Genomic DNA, 19,342 nt, shown 5'->3' on the forward strand with positions numbered 1-19,342 from the left:
TACGCCTTACCTCTCATTAACTGTTTCCTCTTCTGTTGTCTCAAAAATCAGAAACTCCTTTATAGTCTTCCTTATTTTTCCTTTGCTTTATCCCCCTTTCCTCTGGTTCTCTTCCTAGTTCCTGTTAATTTTCTTTGATAAACCTTTGATAAAGTTTTAAGTGAATGTTGAACTAATAAAGATAGGAAGTTGAGAAAAATGGTATGGCAACAATATGGAACTGGTAGTTTTCCTGAAGTGGAGCCATGCACATAATTACATGCTGGTTTTCCCTTCAACAGCTTCCACTTATATGTGATTATTCCTTCTTCTGCCCCTCACTTACTGCTACAGTAATTGAAAGACTAGAGGTGCCTGGCATTGCAGACATTAGATGGTATCTCTGTAGACAGAGCAGAAATGCCATGACAGAGTACCTTCAGTCAGAAAATGGACCATCAACAAGAAAAAAAAAAGAGGAAGGATGCAAAGGAAATCCAGTTCCACCGCACATTGCAAACCTGGTCTCTGCCCCCACATGAGGTACTCCAGCAGTGGCTTGTACCACCAAAGGAAAAGGTCTCAGGAAGGAGCCCCAAGACCCAGTGAAGGGAACTAACTGCAATTACCGACTCACAGATCACATTCAGAACACATCACCCTCTTCAGAACAGCCTTTTTTCACTTAATGATCAGAATTACTGTAGACATTCAAGCAACATTAGCAAATTTGTATCTTTCTCCAGTTACACAAACAAAAGGCTCTTCTGCTGACCAAGCGGTCATGACTCAATAAATGAACAAAATAATTTTTACTGGACATCCTTTAGCATAATTTATGAAATCTGTATTACCTTGTTTTCAAAAGGTACAAAAGCCCTGTTCAGTGCCAACAGGAACCGTGGCTGATGAACACAGCTGAAATCCAAGCCGCTCACAGGTACGCATACTAAATTCTACTTGCCAACACTAACACACTAATACTGCAAAACAACACACAAAAAACTCTATACAGTTTTGGCCAATTCACTAACCACCAGCAAAAGGAATATAAGTGACACAGTTTTTTACAGTACAGGAACCTAATGCTCATTCTTACAGCAGACAGTTTTTACTTACCAACAAAAGGACCTAGAAAAGCAGCATGCCACTTATCAGTAACACAATATAGCAATTTAAACAGGGAGTGAAGCATATCATATCCAATAAAAAATGTTGGGGGACTTCAAAATGGCAAGATGTATTTACTCAACACTGGTATTTACCCGGAGAAGACATCAATGCTTTCAGGAAATGCACTGAACTCTGAGGAGAACAGTAATTTTGCTTTTAAGGATCTTCTAAAAAAGGTTGCCAGAACACTACAAATGATTCCATGTGAGTCACCTAACAGACCGATTCAGCAATGATACTATCTGCTTGCAGAGTTGCTTCTTAGGGCAGCTCGAAGTCTCAGTACTGAAAACGGGGAATTGTCTTTCCTTTGAGTACCAGCACAATTCTCTTCAGTTCCAGACCTGACCAAACAAGCAGGAGCTTGGTAGCCTGAAGCAAGACTACATACACATCTTCCCTGCCCAGAGGAGTGCAGTGGCCCACTATTCCCACAGGCATGCAGTAACAAAACCAGGATTGAGAACAATTAGAAAATAGCACCATTCCGTCTACTTTGTAACATTACTTCGAGCTGTAAAGGATACCTTTTCACACTCTGTGTGTGTTGAATGCTCCCTCCAGTAGCTGTTGGGACCATTCTAACACGATTCTCCTTTCCCATCTTGGATGGCCAGGCTCAGACAACAGTCACTTCATTTTCCAGTATTTATACTCCTGGAGATATTTACATCACTTAAACACACAGGCATCCACCTTCAGTGCCACATGAGCCTGGGGATCTTGACTGAGGAAAGACTCATCAAAAAGGCTGATTCAAACACGTAAATTTTTTCAACTGACTCTTCAGAGATTCTCAGCATTTCACCTGGTACCTAAATAATGCCCACCACTATCCTATACTCTAAAGCACTCTCTTGAGTAAAGGCAAATAAAGGCAGTAAAGACCCACACATACACTGAAAAGATGGGTGTGCTGGCACAGTACCTCACCCCTTGTAAGCTGCATTTTAGCTTACTCCTAACATGCAGGTACACCACACCATGCACATTTAGCAGCATGTGTCAGACCTGCTACATGAGTGCGGTGCCTCTGTCATGTCTGCACAGAAGGACCAATGTTTTCTAAAAATACTGGGCTCACTGCACACATAACACTGTACAGGTAAAGCTACAAAAGGTGCAGCTTCACGGTTCTGTCTACAGCAACCTGGTCAGAATTATTTCCCCTGAACAAATACAGGAAAGCCCCAAATTCTACTCAAAATTTATCATGAGGACAAGGAGGAAAAAAAAAAAAATCACCTTCCCCCCCAAAAAAAAACCAACCAAACAAAAAACACCAACAAACCCCAAAAAACAGGGCTTTCCCAGAGAAAACCCAGCAAAATGGCATCTTTGGTCACAGTCTTTGGGCTGGAGTCAGAGACAGGATCCAACTCTCCAGGCTCAACCATAAACCTGTTTTGGTCACTATGTAATTTCTAATACCTACAACAAATGAAGCAAGAATTTTGCAGCCTGCTTTAACCATGCCTGATCCAATTTCACTCTTTGTGCTGAATGAAACAATCGCTCTTGCGGAGAAAAGCTACTGGTGAGTCATCAAGGACTGCATCATAACACATACTAGAGTAAGGGAGAGAAGGAGGTTTCTTAGGCAACCTTTATTCTGCAGCTGCCTCACACTTGAACATTTGAATTCTAATATTCTTTTAACATAAGAAATAATACTGTTTTTTTAAATACACAGTTTCTGTCACCTTAAACTTCTGAATCAGTTGGAGTGACAGTGCTTATTCTCGTATACCCTCTTTAATGCAAAAATATTTTTACTCATACTTCTTATAAAGAGCAGGAACAGAAAAACTAGTTGAATGTGCCTGTATCTCGTATTAGAGACCAACTTACTAAATGCTTTAAAATATTTGCTGCGTAAGAAACATTATGTACACTGCATGTAAATATTATTCCAATCGCATTAATTTCATAGTAGGTGAAGTCACATGACATCACTAGATGGCTAATCTAGGTTTGTACCCTGACAGTATTTTGAGACAGCTAACTGTAAAGCACTGAACAGTAAAGTTCTAAGTTTTGAGTAAGCATATCTTCCAGCTAAAAAGATTATATCAAATTCTCTGCTCCCTCCTCTTCCCATCCCTGCCCCCCAAGCCCCAGCCAGGAGCTTGCTTTAATGGGTATGTGTCTTTTGCCACTGGAAAACAATGGTGAAAATTAAGATCCCCCTGCAGCTTTCAGGTACTTACAACCAGAGGCATTTCCCCAGTACCTTCTTGTTTCCTCCTTCTGTTTGAAAAACAAACAAAACAAGAAAAGGAGGTCATCTGTTGTAGACAAAAACATAGATTAAATTAATAGAGACACAAGACAATGTCACTAATTATAAGGTGCTGTGCTCTGCACATTCGCTATTGAGATCAGGTAAGTCAGGGGCTTGGAGCACTGGAAAGGAGGCTGCAAGGAAGGTTTCCTGGTAAGAAGTAGCATTCTTGGAAAGAATAAGGGGCTGGAGAAGCAGGTGAGAATCATGGAAGTGGCAGGGAACGATCCTGGAGCTCAGTGAGCTGCACAGAAACGAAGTCCAAAGGCTGCCCAGGGACACCGGCCAGCAGGACCCGAGACTGGTGACCGAGCTGCTATGCAACTTTCTGCTCAACCCCCCTGACAGCAGCCATCTTCCTGCTGGGAAGGGAATCTGAGACTAAGGCACCCCAACACCGCTGGTGGGGAGGGGAGAAAAGCAGGTAAGTGTGTGAAATTATGAAGTAGGACAAAAGCTCAAATCTTGCTGGTTCTTAAATAACCCCCACCATCCAGACCTACCACGGGCTATCACTCACTCTCTCCCCCCTATGACGCAATTCCCCCTTATCAATGCAAATAACTCCCCCATCACATCAAAACTCTATACACAGGCTGTGTCTACTCTGAAACCCAGTTCGCTATCCGATACCTGATAACTAAAAGGACTAAAGACCTGCATTGTCACCCCTACCTTCCTGTGCGCTAGGGAATTCCTGGAAGGAAATCCTTCCTCTAGCTCTGAGCAGCTTGGGAAGCTACAGCATGCTCCACTGTCTTCACCCACACCAATGATCAAGGGACTGGGACAGGAGAAGCTGGGAAGCAGGATGCACCCAAGAGCATGCTTGTCCTCTACTGTGCATAAACCCAGAAGTTATCAATGTTATCTGCATAAATTATTTTAATAACTAGGATATTTTCAATTCAACTAGTAGTATTCAGGATAACACAGAAAAGCATTTGGCATTTGAAAATTATCTGTGCAAATACTGATTTGAACGATCTTCATTTACTCATCATCAGTGCTGAAATCTTCATCCTGCTGAAATGCTGAATTGCCTAACTGTTACTTAAACAACATATGCATTGAACAACCCTCAAAAAATGGGACAAACACCAATAAAACACCCACCCCTCAAAACTCCATACTTGCCCCACAGTTGTAACTGAAAGACCTCGGGGTAAGAAAGGATACATGTAAGCAGCTCTGGTAGTCTGACCCACAGTCAAATGTCCTTTTCTCTAAACAGCACACATAATCAATACTTCTGGCCCAAATCAACAAAATGTTTAAGAAAGTGCCTGATTAATTTTCTTTATTACAGCTATTTTCTTAAATCTAGCTTAATACCGTCATGTTTGCCAGCAGTTTTTGAAAGTTTTTTTCATTTTCTTTGAATTTACTGATGTACTTCAGTTTTCAATGCAATCTGGATCATGGGAAATATCTTCCATTTTAACAGTTACAACCTGAATCACTATCAATTAACCAGTCAAGCCACAAAATGCTGACTCCTTTATTTCCCCGTCATTGTAATTTCCATCTTAGAGGAGGAATCCAGTTAAACACGAGAGATATTTCTGAAATACAAAATTATAGACTACAAGAACAACCACCAATTTACAATTTTTAATGCCTAGATAATTTTCAAAACTGCATGTCTGCATTTTCAAAACCAGGGAGTACCAGAGAGAGAGAGAGGGAGAGATATCAAGTAACAATTAAAAAAAAAAAAAAAAAAAAAAAGCTGTCACTGTCCACAGGAACCATGTCTAGTCACGTTTTCAGTCAGTCAGTCAGCTAGCTGAGGGTCATGTCATTATTTAGTTTCTGTAGAAAAAACACAAGTACAAAAATAGTATCAAAAAGCAAGGTACCTATTTTTATTTTAAAATATACATATTATAAAACATAACTGATCCAACAGCATATAAATGAGGGGTTTAATATCTTTAGAATAATATTGAAAGTTTATCTATGCTTCTCTAGCTTTTAAAGAAGTACCTCTTTTTCTGAAGCAGTGTGTGAAAGCCAGCAATTTTTCTGCAGTGTACTGTTGATATAAAATATAGTTAACTTATTTTTTATTCTGGAGTATAGTTTCAATTATGATACAATTACTTTTTCTAAAATTTTTTTGCACAGAAATAATTATAAATATACAGATTAAATTTCAGGATTTTAATAAAGTTTTAACTAAAAAAAGAATGCAAATCAAATCGGTGACGCAAGACTTTTCCACGACAAGTATAATAAAAGACAGTAGTAAGTATTTCATGATGGAATAACTTAGTAACTAATTAAATAATTATTTTAAAACACGACCAAACATTTTCAGAAGGGGAAAAAAATGCAATGAAACCACTTGCTGTAGGTTAAAGCCAAACAGCCATGATTATTTAAAGACACAGAATCCAGCTCTAGATATCTGTGTTTTGCATTTCTAACACAGCTCTAGTTCGAAGCTCTGATTTCTAAGGACTACTTGAAAGCTTCAGGAAAAATGTCTGGGGTGGGTTTTTTTAGGGGTTGGGGGGAGTGGTATCTAAATAGAGCTACCAGGTCGCAATGAAGAGCTTAATCAGAATTCCACAATCCATTCTTCTGAACGATACCAAATCCTTTCCTTCCTCTTGTATTTTTGAGTGACATAATTTACACAACAGGCATCAGACATTTGCAGTGAGGTTCTCACGAAATACTCAAAGCAATGCAAAAACCTGAGTAGAAAGCACGAGGCTGGTCAACGCCAAGAACATTGATAGCTTCTGCTTTTAGCAACCGCCTAGAAGTAGACGCTGTAGTTGTCTTCTCAAGCCTACCCTGACTCAAAGCAAGACGGCTTAAAATTATTTCAACCATTAATACTTACTTAGCGTAAGAGGGGAGAACCTCAACCAAAAAAAACTTGCATTAGAACTTAAAAGTAGTTAAGAGAACCTTACTGGTCTGTATTTCCATCAATTCTCTGCTACTTTTAACTATTCATATAAACAACTGAATTTTCATTGACTTGTAGGAGAGCCAGAGCCTGCAAAATTCATTAGATGGATTAGTTTAGAATATTAATACACATGTATTTAAATTCTCCTGATGAACAAAGGTTGTTTCAAGATAACAGACTGTTCTTATGATCAGAAGTTTACATTGTAAGAGCATTATCTGTAGCATACCATTAACATAAAAAATTTTAAGACACAGTTTTGTAAATTATATTTTTAAAAAAGATTATTTCTGTTAAGAAAAATATTATTGGCAAAAAAACTTCAAAAAAGTCAGATAAAAACTGCTGAAATAAATGTATCTCAATTGAATTAATTTATTTTCATATATTCTATTGAATTCACAGATCTTATCAGATTTTAATCAAAGAACCTTGTACAGAAAGTACTATTGCAGAAATCCAGTCACCTTGTTAAAGAGACAAAAAGCAAGCAATACAACAGGACCTTAGAAAGGATTTTATTTTTTTTTTAAAAGGCAATGACTTCCTTAAGTGAAAACTCACAGAAGTTTTAGCTAAGAAGATTATTTCCTCCAGCTAAAATTATGAAAGAACAAAAGTTAGTATGATAAAATCTTTTTTAAAAAGGTACTGGTTCAGAGGAAGAGAAAATTCCATCCCCTTTCACATGCACAATATAAAGCTTTAATGGAAAGCAAAATATAAGCCTCAACTACTGCAAAATGTTGTCAGTCAGTCCAATACAGAGACACAGTGGTAAGCTTGATTTAAATGGGCAAACCATTTTAAAAGCAGCACAGACGAATCTTACTTTTTATGTACCATTTTGTTTGAATTTGAGAAACTCACTAAGGACAAAAAGAGAGCAAGTAATTTTGTCTGTCTGTCCTAAGCAGCAATAGATGCTAAGACAACCAGCTAAGAGTCTCACAATCAGGAACTTGATGTACAGGATGTAGTAAGCTGTAATACAGTAAACTCAGAAAGCTCTACCACCTGCGTTATTGCACAGGCCCAGCAGATGGGAGTAACTAGAGGGGAAGTATTCAGCAGTCATTTGCACCAGAATTAACCAGTATCTGTCCAAGATAGATTTAGGGTGTCTGTCTTTGAACAAACTAAAACTAGTATTCTCTATTATTCGAAAATTTACAGAAATGATGAAACCTAGGAAAGGAAAAAGAGCTCTGCTGTAATTTTGCATGTGTAAAAATATTATTCTCAAAAATCACACTGAAAAAATGTGTGCTCATCTATGTGCATGTATGAATTAAAAAAACCAACAACAACAACAAATCAGGTTTAGACTGACAATCAGAAAAGAACCTCCCAGTCTTCTCACTCTGATCTTTCTTAAAAATAAATAATAATAAACAAACTTTCTAATTTTGGATGCATACTGGATCTATGCTTTTCTCCTAGAAAGTAGTAAAGGCAGACCTGGTACTACATTACACTTTACATGATAGTTTTTCCTGCAGTGACCAAGAGGCTAGCCTTTTATTACTGGAAGCAAAAGTCACATCAAAAACAAACAAAGCCTTTGTACAAAGGTAAGAGCGTGGGTACAAGTTATTTAACTTGGCATTCACCAGAGCTGCTGATTCAAAAAAAAAAAAAAAAAAAAAAAGGAGCTTTGAATAAGTTTTACCCACAATTCAACGAAGAAAAAGAATGCTAGAGATCAGGGTTTTTTTAAATAGCAAGTTGTGGATAAAGAGTAAGACTACTTTTAGTAACCACTGCTTATCAAAAGAACAGCATGAAAGTCCTTAAGAAAAAAAGGAGGAAAAGAACATGACGGACAAAATCTTTTTTTGGTCTTTGCAACCCCTGGGTCACAAAGAGTATCTACACACAGAAAGGTAAAAGGAGTGAAGCTTAGAAGTAAAACATTGATGTGAAGAGAGAGTCAGGATTTCATGTGATATTCTCTGAATTAAAGCAAAACTGCACGTTCCCTATAAAGATAATATGGCTACTGAAATTATTTTGAAGCTACAGTAGTGTTTGGGAGTTATTTTGTAGAAAACAGGGCTTAGCCTTTCCTCCCCCAACTACATTTTTCTTTTGGTAATAATCCTAATGTTAAAAAACCCCCAATTCAATCCCTCCACAACACGCACTGCAATATTTTCTTCACTATCACACATTCCAGCTACACTTGATTTCTGAGAATCCAGATGATCCAAATATCCCAAGCCTTCAGTTTCACCTGGCAACCTTCCCTGTCCTTCCCATGCCCTTTTTTTATTTACCCCTTCTCTCCTCTGCCCTTCAGGGGCTGAAATCGACATCTTTATCCAACATCACAGTGAGGGCATGTGTTTTTAATGAAAGAAAGACACACACAAGCTGATCTCAGTTCCATTGTTTATTTTTGCATACTCTTTTCAATGTTAACTGATACTCTTCTGTACATAAAGTGAATATTTCTATTAACACCCAGACTGACGTTAATCGACTAGTTCGTATTTGTTCAAAAATTATAAAAATAGATTTTTACCAAAATAAAGCGTATGCGTGCATATATAAGCATACACCCCCCCATATATACATAGACACACATACATCACAAAAGTAAATTTCCAGTGGTTAGTTAAAAAGAGATTGTAAGTTTATCACTGCAAGTTCATATCTAACCTCAAAATACTTTGCCTATCGCTATTTCAAGTAGTTGAGCTTCAGTTTAAGTAATGGCTCAGATAGGGTACTCACCTGATCAGTAAGTTCTCTGACGCTTATTAGATTCTTCTGTAGGCGAGTCTGCCAACCTTACTTTAAGCCTGACTCCGTTCACAATCTTCCCATGTAACGCAGTTATGGCATCACTGGCACTTGCTCTGTCTGCAAATTTTGCATAGCCCACATTTTTTCCAGCCACAAGGTAAACTTTTATCAAGTGTCCAAAACGACTGGAAAAAAGGAGGGGGGGGGGGGGGAAGAGGTAATTAGGTAATTTACAGGTTTTGCTGCAGAGATACCTATTACCCAATATGAAGCAGATATGATTTTGTAGCTGCAAAAACTATATTCTCACATGCATGCTAGATTTTCTTGTGCTCCTCTCCTTCAAAATGCCCAGTTTTTACTTTCCTTTCTCTAGAATTCCAAGCAGGAATAGAAATAAAACCAAAAGTCCAAAGACGATGTTTTCTATGGAATATTACAACAGAACCACAAGCACTGGCGATTTCTCTCTTATTTAAAAGAATGTATACGAGTTAATCAATACTATGGTCCCCAAAGACTAAATGGAACTCAAAAATCCCCACAAAACCAAAACAACACCCCTCCATACCACGCATACCCCAAAAGAAAAAAACCAAACAAACCCACACAGGAATACACACAGACTAGCAGATAATTTAAGAGGCTAAACTTGCATCTTACTTAAATGAACTTGCTCAGTTGTGATTATCTTTGAAAAGGTCTCACTGAAATGACTCAGAAAGCAAGCACTAAAGCTTTATGGAATAAGCCAGATTTACAACTCCTCTGGAGATTCCTAGACAGTTCCTTAAAAAACATAAATAAAGTCTGCTTCCTTGATACAGAAGTTATACAAGTGTCAAGACTAGGGTGCATAGCCTTTTTCTTCTCCAGCACATCAAATAGGTACAGTTTTAAATCCCACACAAGTGCATATTGTTTCTTTTCCTCTCCTGGTGCTTTTGGCTTTCCAAAGAGTTATTGCAAATGCCAGAAACGCCAGAAAAGGGAAATTACTTTTTCTTCAGGAGTTTACTAAAAATAAGTAATACAACACATTGGAGAACAGCTAAACTATAGATTTGTTTTAAAGATGGCAAAAATTGTCTCTCAAGCCTTTGTTCCTCATAGGGAGGCATGTGAAAGGACAGCTGAAATAGTCTAAGTAAGATGCAAACCATCAAAATGTCCCAGGATGTATCAGAAAAAAAAAACCCTCCCTATACTTACTCCCCAAAGTTACTGTGGAATTTTATCAAAATACTTAAATTCCTTAAAGAAATACGTACAAGAAAATGCCAAATAGATCAAGCTATAAGAACTGGAAGTACAACATCTTTTGGTTAAAAAAAAAAGACTAGACATCTTACTTGAGATTATGTTAATCAATAATAAAGCTGCTGTACTGATGACACTATCTATGCCTCAAGGTGAATTCCATTACACACTTGTTTCAAAAAGCAACTGTTACCTATTGATCATTTATTACTTACTGATCACTGTGCACTCTTCATGATGACAATCTTTTTTATTTTCAACATTTATTTTAAATATTTCATGGTTATTTTTTTGGTTAAAGAGCACTTATTTGTAAATGGAGTCTTACCAGAATATATCCTCCAATACATTTACAGGTAAAGGATGGGGATGAAAAAGTATGAAAAGCCTTTCCTTCACAGAAGTGTCAGGTGGAACTTTTTTTTTGTGTGGTGGAAGTATGGCATCTGTTTGTGGCTGAAGTAACTGTGAGCCAGAAGTTCCTCCAAATGCCTGCTGAAACAGAGGGGGAAAAAAGATGCAAGTATAAATTAACCAATGGTCAGGGTGAAAATAATTTTGCCTTATTTAAAATTTTTGTTCCCATCACAGGACAAACTGGCTCTACGAGTTCTCATCTTAATTAATTTGTTTACTTTGGTTATTTCATTAAATTGGACAATAAATCCAAGTAAGGTCAGACACTTTTACAGGGAATAAAGATGTACAAACCAACCAGAGGTACATCTTAAGAACATAGCATCTCAGTTACAGAAGAAAGTAAGCAGTGTTCTTTATTGACACATCTTAAGTTTCCTACAATTCAGAGAGTATTAACAGCATCCATTAATAATTAATGTATTAATGTAATGCAATACAAACACAATTAATGTAATGTTAATAAACTTACAGGCGGTGTCCTATACTGCTGAACAATTGCATTGTTATTCCGCAACACTGATGACACATGTGCTGTTACCAGCTGTGTGGCCATTTTTCTGATGAGACTGCAAGCAGAAGTGATAATAAACTATTTAAAGGATAGCCTTAAGTCACAGTAATCTTAAACTCAGCAAAAGAAAATAAGTTTTAATGCACATCGAAAAGTCTCTGGAAATCTGTAAACTCCTGTAGATAATGAAAATCACAGCAGGCTTCCATGACACTCTAGAAATGCTCTGAAAGTATGCATGCTAGCTGCAACTCACTGAAAACACTCATACATTTCTACATACAAAGATACAAAACCTCTTCTTTACTTTTCTTAATACTTGGGAGGGAATTAAGTCTATAGAGCCCACTACATTTTGTAAAAGGTAACTAAAAGGCAGAAGGGACAGAAAAATTTCACCTGTTTCCATAAAGAGCACAGAAATTCAATTCAGAAGTCAGAACATTATCACACAAAATTTACTTACAGCTCTTGTTTCCAGGAATTTTTAATTTGTTCTGTTGCAGAATAAGAAAAAGCAATTGCATTTTTTGTATACATTCACAGCCCGTGTTGTAGGACCATGAACTAGTAGGAATTATTGAAGAATGAAGGAAATTGCCTGCAAGAAGGACAGTTGCAATGAATATTTTTTTCAGTTTAAATCAGGCATGCACTTCTGAAGTGAATCTCCCCATTGTCCCTCCTTACTGACCTCATTCATATCCCAGAATAGGTTTGACAAACTAGATTCCTTTAGGATGAAACTAAGCCAAAATACTCACTGCAGGAGCACACCTAAGCCATTGCAACCTGTAATGGGCATTCAAATCACAGGAACAGATTAAAGATGGTCAAAGTAAAACCTGACAATCTCCATGCAGTGGGAGTATCAAATCCTCAGCACACAGTTTTACTCTACATATGTCCTTCACAAGGCTACTATTTGCAGCACTGCAAATTCAACCAAGAGATCAACTAGATAAATCTGTTTCTCATACAAAAACCTCATCAAAAACAGACTCCAGCCTTGTTATGTATTAGAGATACTTACAAAGATTCTTGCCAAATCCAAGATTTTCCAATGTGTATATATTCTAATGTTTTTTCAAAGACTAGTAAGTTTCAAAAGGTTTATAAACTATTCAAAAAAATTAAAAAAATCCACCTAAATTTTAAACAATACTATCTGCATGTATGAAACGAGATCACAATGACATTGCTGTTACTTATATTAAAAATGTATTTATTTTAAACTTTGCTCTCCAGAACACAACTCACAAGTTTCTTTGTTTATCGGTACTTACTCTGAGCTATCACTCCCATCTTCTAGGAAAATGACAGTTAATCGATTTCCAGGAGGATACTCAAACCCATGTAATTTATACTTGGCATATATAGCTGACGCAGCAGTACTATACTGAATCACAGCATGCCCTACAAATACAGTGCACACAGCTTCAGTATGATACAGGTAAATCTTAAGAACAAACTACACTCATATAAAGCAATATGATTAAACTTCACATTAGTCATGGATGATAAAAATTCTTAAGTCTTTTTTTACCACACATTACGTTACTTAATCAGTAGCATTTGTGAGGAAAACTTCAGCAGAATTAAGTAGTGACAATCAGCTATATTTATGATAACTTGAAAAGCTGGTAATAAAGTACAAGTGAAAACATGTCTTCTTCCCTAAGCCTGAATTAAAAAACACACACATACACAGTTTCATTTTAAAATGCAATTATCCCATCAGCAGTGAATCTCCGGTACTGTACATTTTAACTCTCTGAATCATTTCCATTTCAAGCCTCTTTGAGAACAACCTCTTTCTCTCAGCAACAGCAAAAGACTGAAATAAAAAAAAAAACCTTCCAATACAAACACAATTTGTTTTTTTATGATTTCATCCTGTTAACTCATGTCAACTGCTACACACAGACACACCCATTTCAAGATGAAAACTCAAAAGATGTGTTTAAAGGACATTTAAACCAGATGCCCGATAATTTCTGAAACTAATTAACTTAGTTTTACCAAACCCGCTTCTCATGGGTTTGATTCTGTCCTTCTTGAGATTGTATTATCTGAAAGCAAGGGCATTTAAGGCTATCTGTAAACAGAGGTTCAAACAAACCTGACTTTGGGGCTTATGCATCAGTGATAGCAGCAACCATTGATACATGAAACATTAATTCTTCCCAACGAGTGTACTGTATTTTGCAATACAAATGAAGTCAAGTACAATAATAATTTGTAATTTTACTTACCACTGTTGGTGTGAGGATCTCGCTGAACATCACAATACTCCAGTCCTGGAACTATATCAAAGAGGGCAAACAGCTGCTCTTGTATAAAGGGAAGCCGTGATACCACTGACAGACGTTTGGAGACCGACTCTTGAATTCTGCTCTCATTTTTTTCAAAACTACAAAACTCTGGCTGCCCACCTCAAGAATCAACAAATAATTTGAGTCATCACACTAGCATGCCTTCATTTCCTAAGTATTTTTCATTCAACTTGTAAAAGTAATCCAAGTCAATTATATACTAAAGGTAACACATTTATTTCACCGCTGCAGGTCACAAAATAATCAGCCAACTAGAGCAAAGTAAGACATAAAAATACAGAAATAAAATGCCTGGGTTGTTTCTAACTCCAACATCCAATCTACTATTGCAGTGTTGACCTAAGCCTCTGTTAGCTTCCCTTTGTCCAGACTGCATTCTTACTTTGTCACCATACTCAAGACTACAAATAATTTTTAGTATAAAAAGCTGTGACTTACAAAACGGAAGTGTATTTCCTCTTGGTTCTTGTCTCGTGTTATTACTGTAATAATCATGTTCAAAAGACTCAGATGACTTATTTTTAGGTTCAGCCAAAATGGCCCTGTAGCCTGAAACAACCACACATATAGCAACACCTCAGTACATCTGAATTATCTGATCGCATCCACATTCTTAAGTACTGTATTTAGAAATGTATCATTTAGAAAACCCAGTAAGAAAAATAGGAAGGTAACTAATCTGTAACTCCCTAAGTCTGCATAATAACTGTGTGAAAGTTAACAGCTTCCACATAGAACTACTCCTAGTCACAAGTTAAGCACAACAGAGCCTACTTGCGGTAAGAGTGACTGAGCACCGGCACAGGTTGCCTAGAGTGGCTGTGGAGTCTCCATCCTTGGAGACAGTCAAAAGCTGTCTGGACATGGTCCTGGGAAACCATGGTGCCCAGGTGACACTGCTTGAGCAGAGGGGTTGGAAGGGTCCTCTGAAGGTCATCTTGCCCAACTTCAACCATTTTGTAACACCTGGCAGGACTCAGAGACACTCCAGAGGCAGTCACCTGAACTTCTGTGTTAGAATAGCAGTTTATATATGTTTTGCACTGTTCTACATTTTGTTTTTATGAAAGACACAGGTACTACCTCAGGCTATCCAACTAATCTCATTTTAGCCTCACAGCAAAAAGGAAATAAAATTTAACTGCTAAGTGATCTCAGACTTATTCCTATACAAGAATTGTCACAAATACAATTTTTGTACAACCACTTATGATAGATATGATGTAGAACCACCACGTATATTACTGGAGAGAGAAAAAGAAAACCAAACAACAACACACACAACAACAAAAACAACAACCACACCCATACACCAAGCTGTTTTGTATTTATGATTAAGCAAACATTGAACAGGAGGCTGGACTGGAAGGCTGCTGTTAAGTTTCCCCAAAAGCTTTTCTTCTCCTGGATAAGCAAGCCCAGTTCCCTCAGTCTCTCCCCCTAAGTCATGTGCTTCAGCCCCTGACCACCTTAGTGGCCTTCCACCAGACTCACTCAGATTCATTAATACATATTTGGTGGTACTAGAGCATAAGTGACACGTTTGGTCATAAAGCATATGAAGTCTTTCTTTCTGTAATAGATTAATCATGACATTAAATGAAAACAAACCAAAACATCCCCCAAACTTCAATTAGGATTAATCTACCCTTAAATATATAGACTATCAAATACATTTTATACATAAATTCAATTTTTATTAAATACATTTGATTTAAAATGCATATTCCCAGGGATAAATTAAAATGAGGTTTTCCTGGGTATGAAGCCTACATTACAGGCCAATAATAATGCATGACAGAAAACTCTTCATCCATTTCTAAACTCTTTTCACTGATCTTACTTGCAGTTTGGTCCTTCAAGAATGTAATCAGGTGACTGTTCTCAATGAATGTTAATAATACTGTTTTTTATTTGCAATGGAACCTTGTCTCAAGATGTGTTTACATCATAAATCATTTACCTGCAAACAAAACTAAAAATTAAAGGTACATTAATGATGATACACACTTATTGTGAAAAACTTGAAAGAATTCAGTCAGATTCTTACTTCGATCACACTCTTCAATTGCTCGGGCAGCTTGCGATGGTTTTAAATATCTCACATAGCCCAAACCTTTACTTTCTCCAGTAGTCTTGTTTTTAATAATGCTGCAATATTCAATGTCTCCATACATCTAGAACAATTAAAAAGCACATTAATTTGCAATATTTGAAAATGCATTAGTGCCATGCATTAAGCCCTTCTGATAAATTAAGACAAAGGCAATTTAAAATAAAAATTAACAAATAGCAAATCACTACCTTAAACTTCTCTCGCAGATCCTCCTCTGTATAGGATTTTGGTATCATAACAAAGATTCGCGTAAGCTCCTCATCTTCAACATCTCGGTGGCTTCCAGAAGCTCTTGACTGTGCAATAAATACCTAATGGAATAATTACATAGACATTAATTGCTGGACAAAGGGTCTTAATCACATATCAACGACCAAGAAAAATAGTTTGTTTCAACAAGTTTTTGTATTTATCTTTCACATAAGCTAGCTCTCGTTACATGGAAAAAGATAACATCTCTGATCATAGATGCATCTGTGACAAAAGATACAGCACACCCCAAACAGTCTCCCAAACAGGACAGATGCCAGCAGAAGTTCTCACTGGAAATAATGAGAAATGGTCAGGAATATCAAAGACTGATTCAGCAGCACTGCCAATGTCGCTGGTAGCATGTGAGGTAGCAAAAAATGCATTACTGCAACAGGCCTAATATAGCAGTAGTAACAAAATATAAGCAAGCAAAGAAGCTGAGCAGCTTATTAAAACCTTGCTACTGCAGTTCAGTGCTCAGTTGGGCCAAACTCTGCAGGTCTAGTGCTCTGTCAAGGATTGTAACTTCTCACATCTCTAACTGTTAAAATCCTTTTTAATTACTGAAAGAAATTTCATCTCAGAAGTGCACACCAGAAGACAACCAGGCAAAAAAACCCCAACCAAACTAAAATACCCAAACCAACCAAATAAGAAAAATACAAACCACCTTCAAAGTAAGTCTGTTACACAAAAGCAGCAACTTACTTCAAAGAGCTCTTAAATTACTTTTGTAATAGTCATGCTGGGCAATAAGGAATACAACTCTCTTCACTTCTAATGGAAAGTTCTTCAGAAAAGATTTTACTGATTCAATTGCATTCTCAAATGAAATACATGGAATCTTCTTTCACTGTTCGAAGTCATTCATATTCCTCAAGTAGTAACAAGATATAAGAATAATTCAAGAGGCTAAAAGCTGACAGCCAGTTCCACAGATTCAAAAAAACTCGTAATTGTTTTGAAAAAACTGTACACAAGCTATAAAACTGATATAAAATACACCTGAAAAAACAGTTCTATTTATTCACATGGATCTTAAAATATACTGGTTTAGAATATTTCACAGAGACTCCCTCAAGGATTAAAAAAAACACCAAAAAAAACCCACAAACACACACACACGCCCCCCAAACAAACAAAAAACCCCAGTTTCCAGACACTGCATATTCCCCAGGCCTGTGGCTGCTAATGCCACGCGTGGGAGCTGCGGGCAAGGGTGGGACCCCCAGCAGCTCCCCCCGCAGCCGAACGCGGCCCAGTCCAGAAGCCCCCCAAGGGCGGCAGCCCCCGCGGGGGGAGGGCCTGCTGCCCGGGGGCTCCCCGGGGCTGCCCCAGGCGGGCCGCCGCCCCCCACTGAGCGGCTTCCCCTCGCCCCCACGCAGGCCAACACGACGTCCGAGCGGCAAGTCCGGGGTGCAACGGCCGAGGCCCGCCGCCCCCCGCGGCCGCCATGTTGGGAAGGGAGCGGGGGGCACCCCGCCGGGCCCCGCTCGCTCGCCCCCGGCCCCGCTCCCCGTCTGGAAGGCGGCTGCGCGGCCCGGCGGTACCTTGATGGGCTTGGTGTCGGGGGCCAGGCTGCGTCCGTGCATCTCCTCCATGGCCCGGCAGGCCTGCGAGCTGCGAGCGAACTTGATGAAGGCGATGCCGCGGGACTCGTTGGTGCGCTTGTCCCGCAGGAGCCAGATGTTCTGGATGTCCCCGAAGGGAGCGAAGCGCTCCCGGATCAGCGCCTCCCCAGTGTCCTTGCCCAGCACCACGAAGACGCGGCTGTTGGGCGGCTCGTCTAGGCACTCGGCCGAGAGACGGAAGCTGCTGCCCTCCTCCATAGCGGAGCCACCGGGCTCCCGGGCCGCCGGGGACCGCTGGCTTTTCTCGGGGATCGGCGGGGACCGGCCGCAGCGCCCTTTCCGCCGGGGAGACAACATGTCCGCCGCCGCTTCCTCCTGCGCGCCGGCCGCGCCCCTCCCGCCTCCCCGCGCCTTGTCAGGGCCGCGGCCTCGCCTGCAGCGGGCGGGGTTGCTCGGCCGCTCCACGCCGGGCCTCAGCCCCGGGCTGCCGGCGGGGGCCAGGACACCTTTGGGCGGGCTGCGCGGCGCACCCCGCTGCCGGGGAGAGGGGCCGTGCGGCAGGAGGGCCTCCGGGCCTGCCCGGGGCACCGGTGCCTCTACCCCGGAGGAGGCAGGCACTTGCTCCCCGGGAGCGGCGGCGGGCGGGCGGGTGGGAAGGACTAAGCAGAAACGAATCGAGGGTTGGCGCCGAGGCAACTCCCGGGCTCCCCCCTCGCCCCTGGCGGCGCCCGCCCGGGGTCGGCGCCACGGAGCCACCGACCGGGAGGAACCGTCAGCAGGCAGCGGGGCCACCCCCCTGCTCGGGGCAGGGCCCCCTACAGCCGCCTGCCCCGGTCCGCCCCCGGCGGCTCTGGGATGGCTCCGAGGAGGGGGACTCCGCAGCATCGGTGGGCAACCTGTGCCAGCACTCAGTCACCGCCCCTGTAAAAACGTGTTTCCTGATGTTCAGATGGAACCTCCCGTGCGTCAGTGTGTGCTCACTGCCTCTGGTCCTGTCACTGGGCTCCACTGGGAAAGCTCATCTTCAATGTCTCCCTTCAGCTATTTATACATATTGAAAACATCCACCCTGAGCCTTCTCTTCCCTGAACAGTCCCAGATCTCTCAGCCTTTCCCTGTGAGACATGCTCCAGTCCCTTAGTCATGTTTGTGTCCTTTCACTGGACTCTTTCCAGTATGTCCATGTCTCTGTGCTACTGGGGAGGCTGGAGCAGGACACAGTACTCCAGGTGTGGCCTCAGTCACAGTCCTGAGCAGAGTGGAAGGGTCATCTCCCTTGTCCTGCTGGAGACACTCCTCCTGATGTAGCCCAGGATACCTGTGGCCTTCTTCGCCACAAGGACACATTGCTGGCTCATGTTCACCTTAGTGTCCACCACAACACACAAGTCCTTTTCTGGAAAGCTGCTTTCAGCCAGTCACCCCTGAGCATACACTGCTGCATGGGATTGTTCCTCCCCAAGAGGACTCTTGCACTTCCCCTTCTTGAGCTTCTTGATGTTCCTGCCAGGCCATGCTGCAGCCTGTCGGGACCATCTGGATGACAGCATGACTCTGGTGTTATCGACCGCTCCTCCCAGTTTGTACCCTGGGTCAATATTTTCCTAATATACTCACTTCTGCTGCAATCATTTATTTATTTTTAAAGGGCCTCTTTCAACCAGACCCACTACACTACATGGTGACCCTCCTCCTTTGAAACAGCACTAGTGTCATACAGAAAGCTTGTCTGTGAAGAAGGTGTTTTCAAGGCCTTTGCT

The 19,342-nt window shown here is 40.3% G+C and overlaps 1 protein-coding gene across 3 annotated transcripts; it reads right to left on the reverse strand.

Moving 5' to 3' along the window:
• Window positions 1-5,036: 5,036 nt before the first annotated feature.
• Window positions 5,037-18,482, reverse strand: RBM45 (RNA binding motif protein 45). 3 transcript variants are annotated; one of them, XR_008733539.1, is made up of 10 exons: window positions 17,562-18,482; window positions 15,948-16,070; window positions 15,694-15,820; window positions 14,082-14,192; window positions 13,563-13,742; window positions 12,594-12,723; window positions 11,266-11,362; window positions 10,705-10,871; window positions 5,981-9,301; window positions 5,037-5,251 (listed from the first exon to the last, which is right to left on the reverse strand). XR_008733539.1 is itself a non-coding variant. In XM_055718456.1 (10 exons), the coding sequence occupies exons 1-9, from the start codon at window positions 18,465-18,467 to the stop codon at window positions 9,109-9,111; spliced, it is 2,034 nt and encodes a 677-aa protein (XP_055574431.1). In that variant the 5' UTR covers window positions 18,468-18,482; the 3' UTR covers window positions 5,037-5,251; window positions 9,105-9,108. The 3 variants fall into 3 exon arrangements, 2 of the variants coding, with proteins under 2 accessions (XP_055574431.1, XP_055574432.1); XM_055718456.1 differs by having other exon boundaries at window positions 9,105-9,301; XM_055718457.1 differs by lacking the exon at window positions 5,037-5,251 and having other exon boundaries at window positions 8,746-9,301; window positions 10,705-10,868.
• Between the last annotated feature and the right edge of the window lie 860 nt (window positions 18,483-19,342).

Source organism: Falco cherrug, chromosome 8 (assembly GCF_023634085.1).
Source record: "Falco cherrug isolate bFalChe1 chromosome 8, bFalChe1.pri, whole genome shotgun sequence".
In the NCBI taxonomy this organism is placed as follows: domain Eukaryota; kingdom Metazoa; phylum Chordata; class Aves; order Falconiformes; family Falconidae; genus Falco; species Falco cherrug.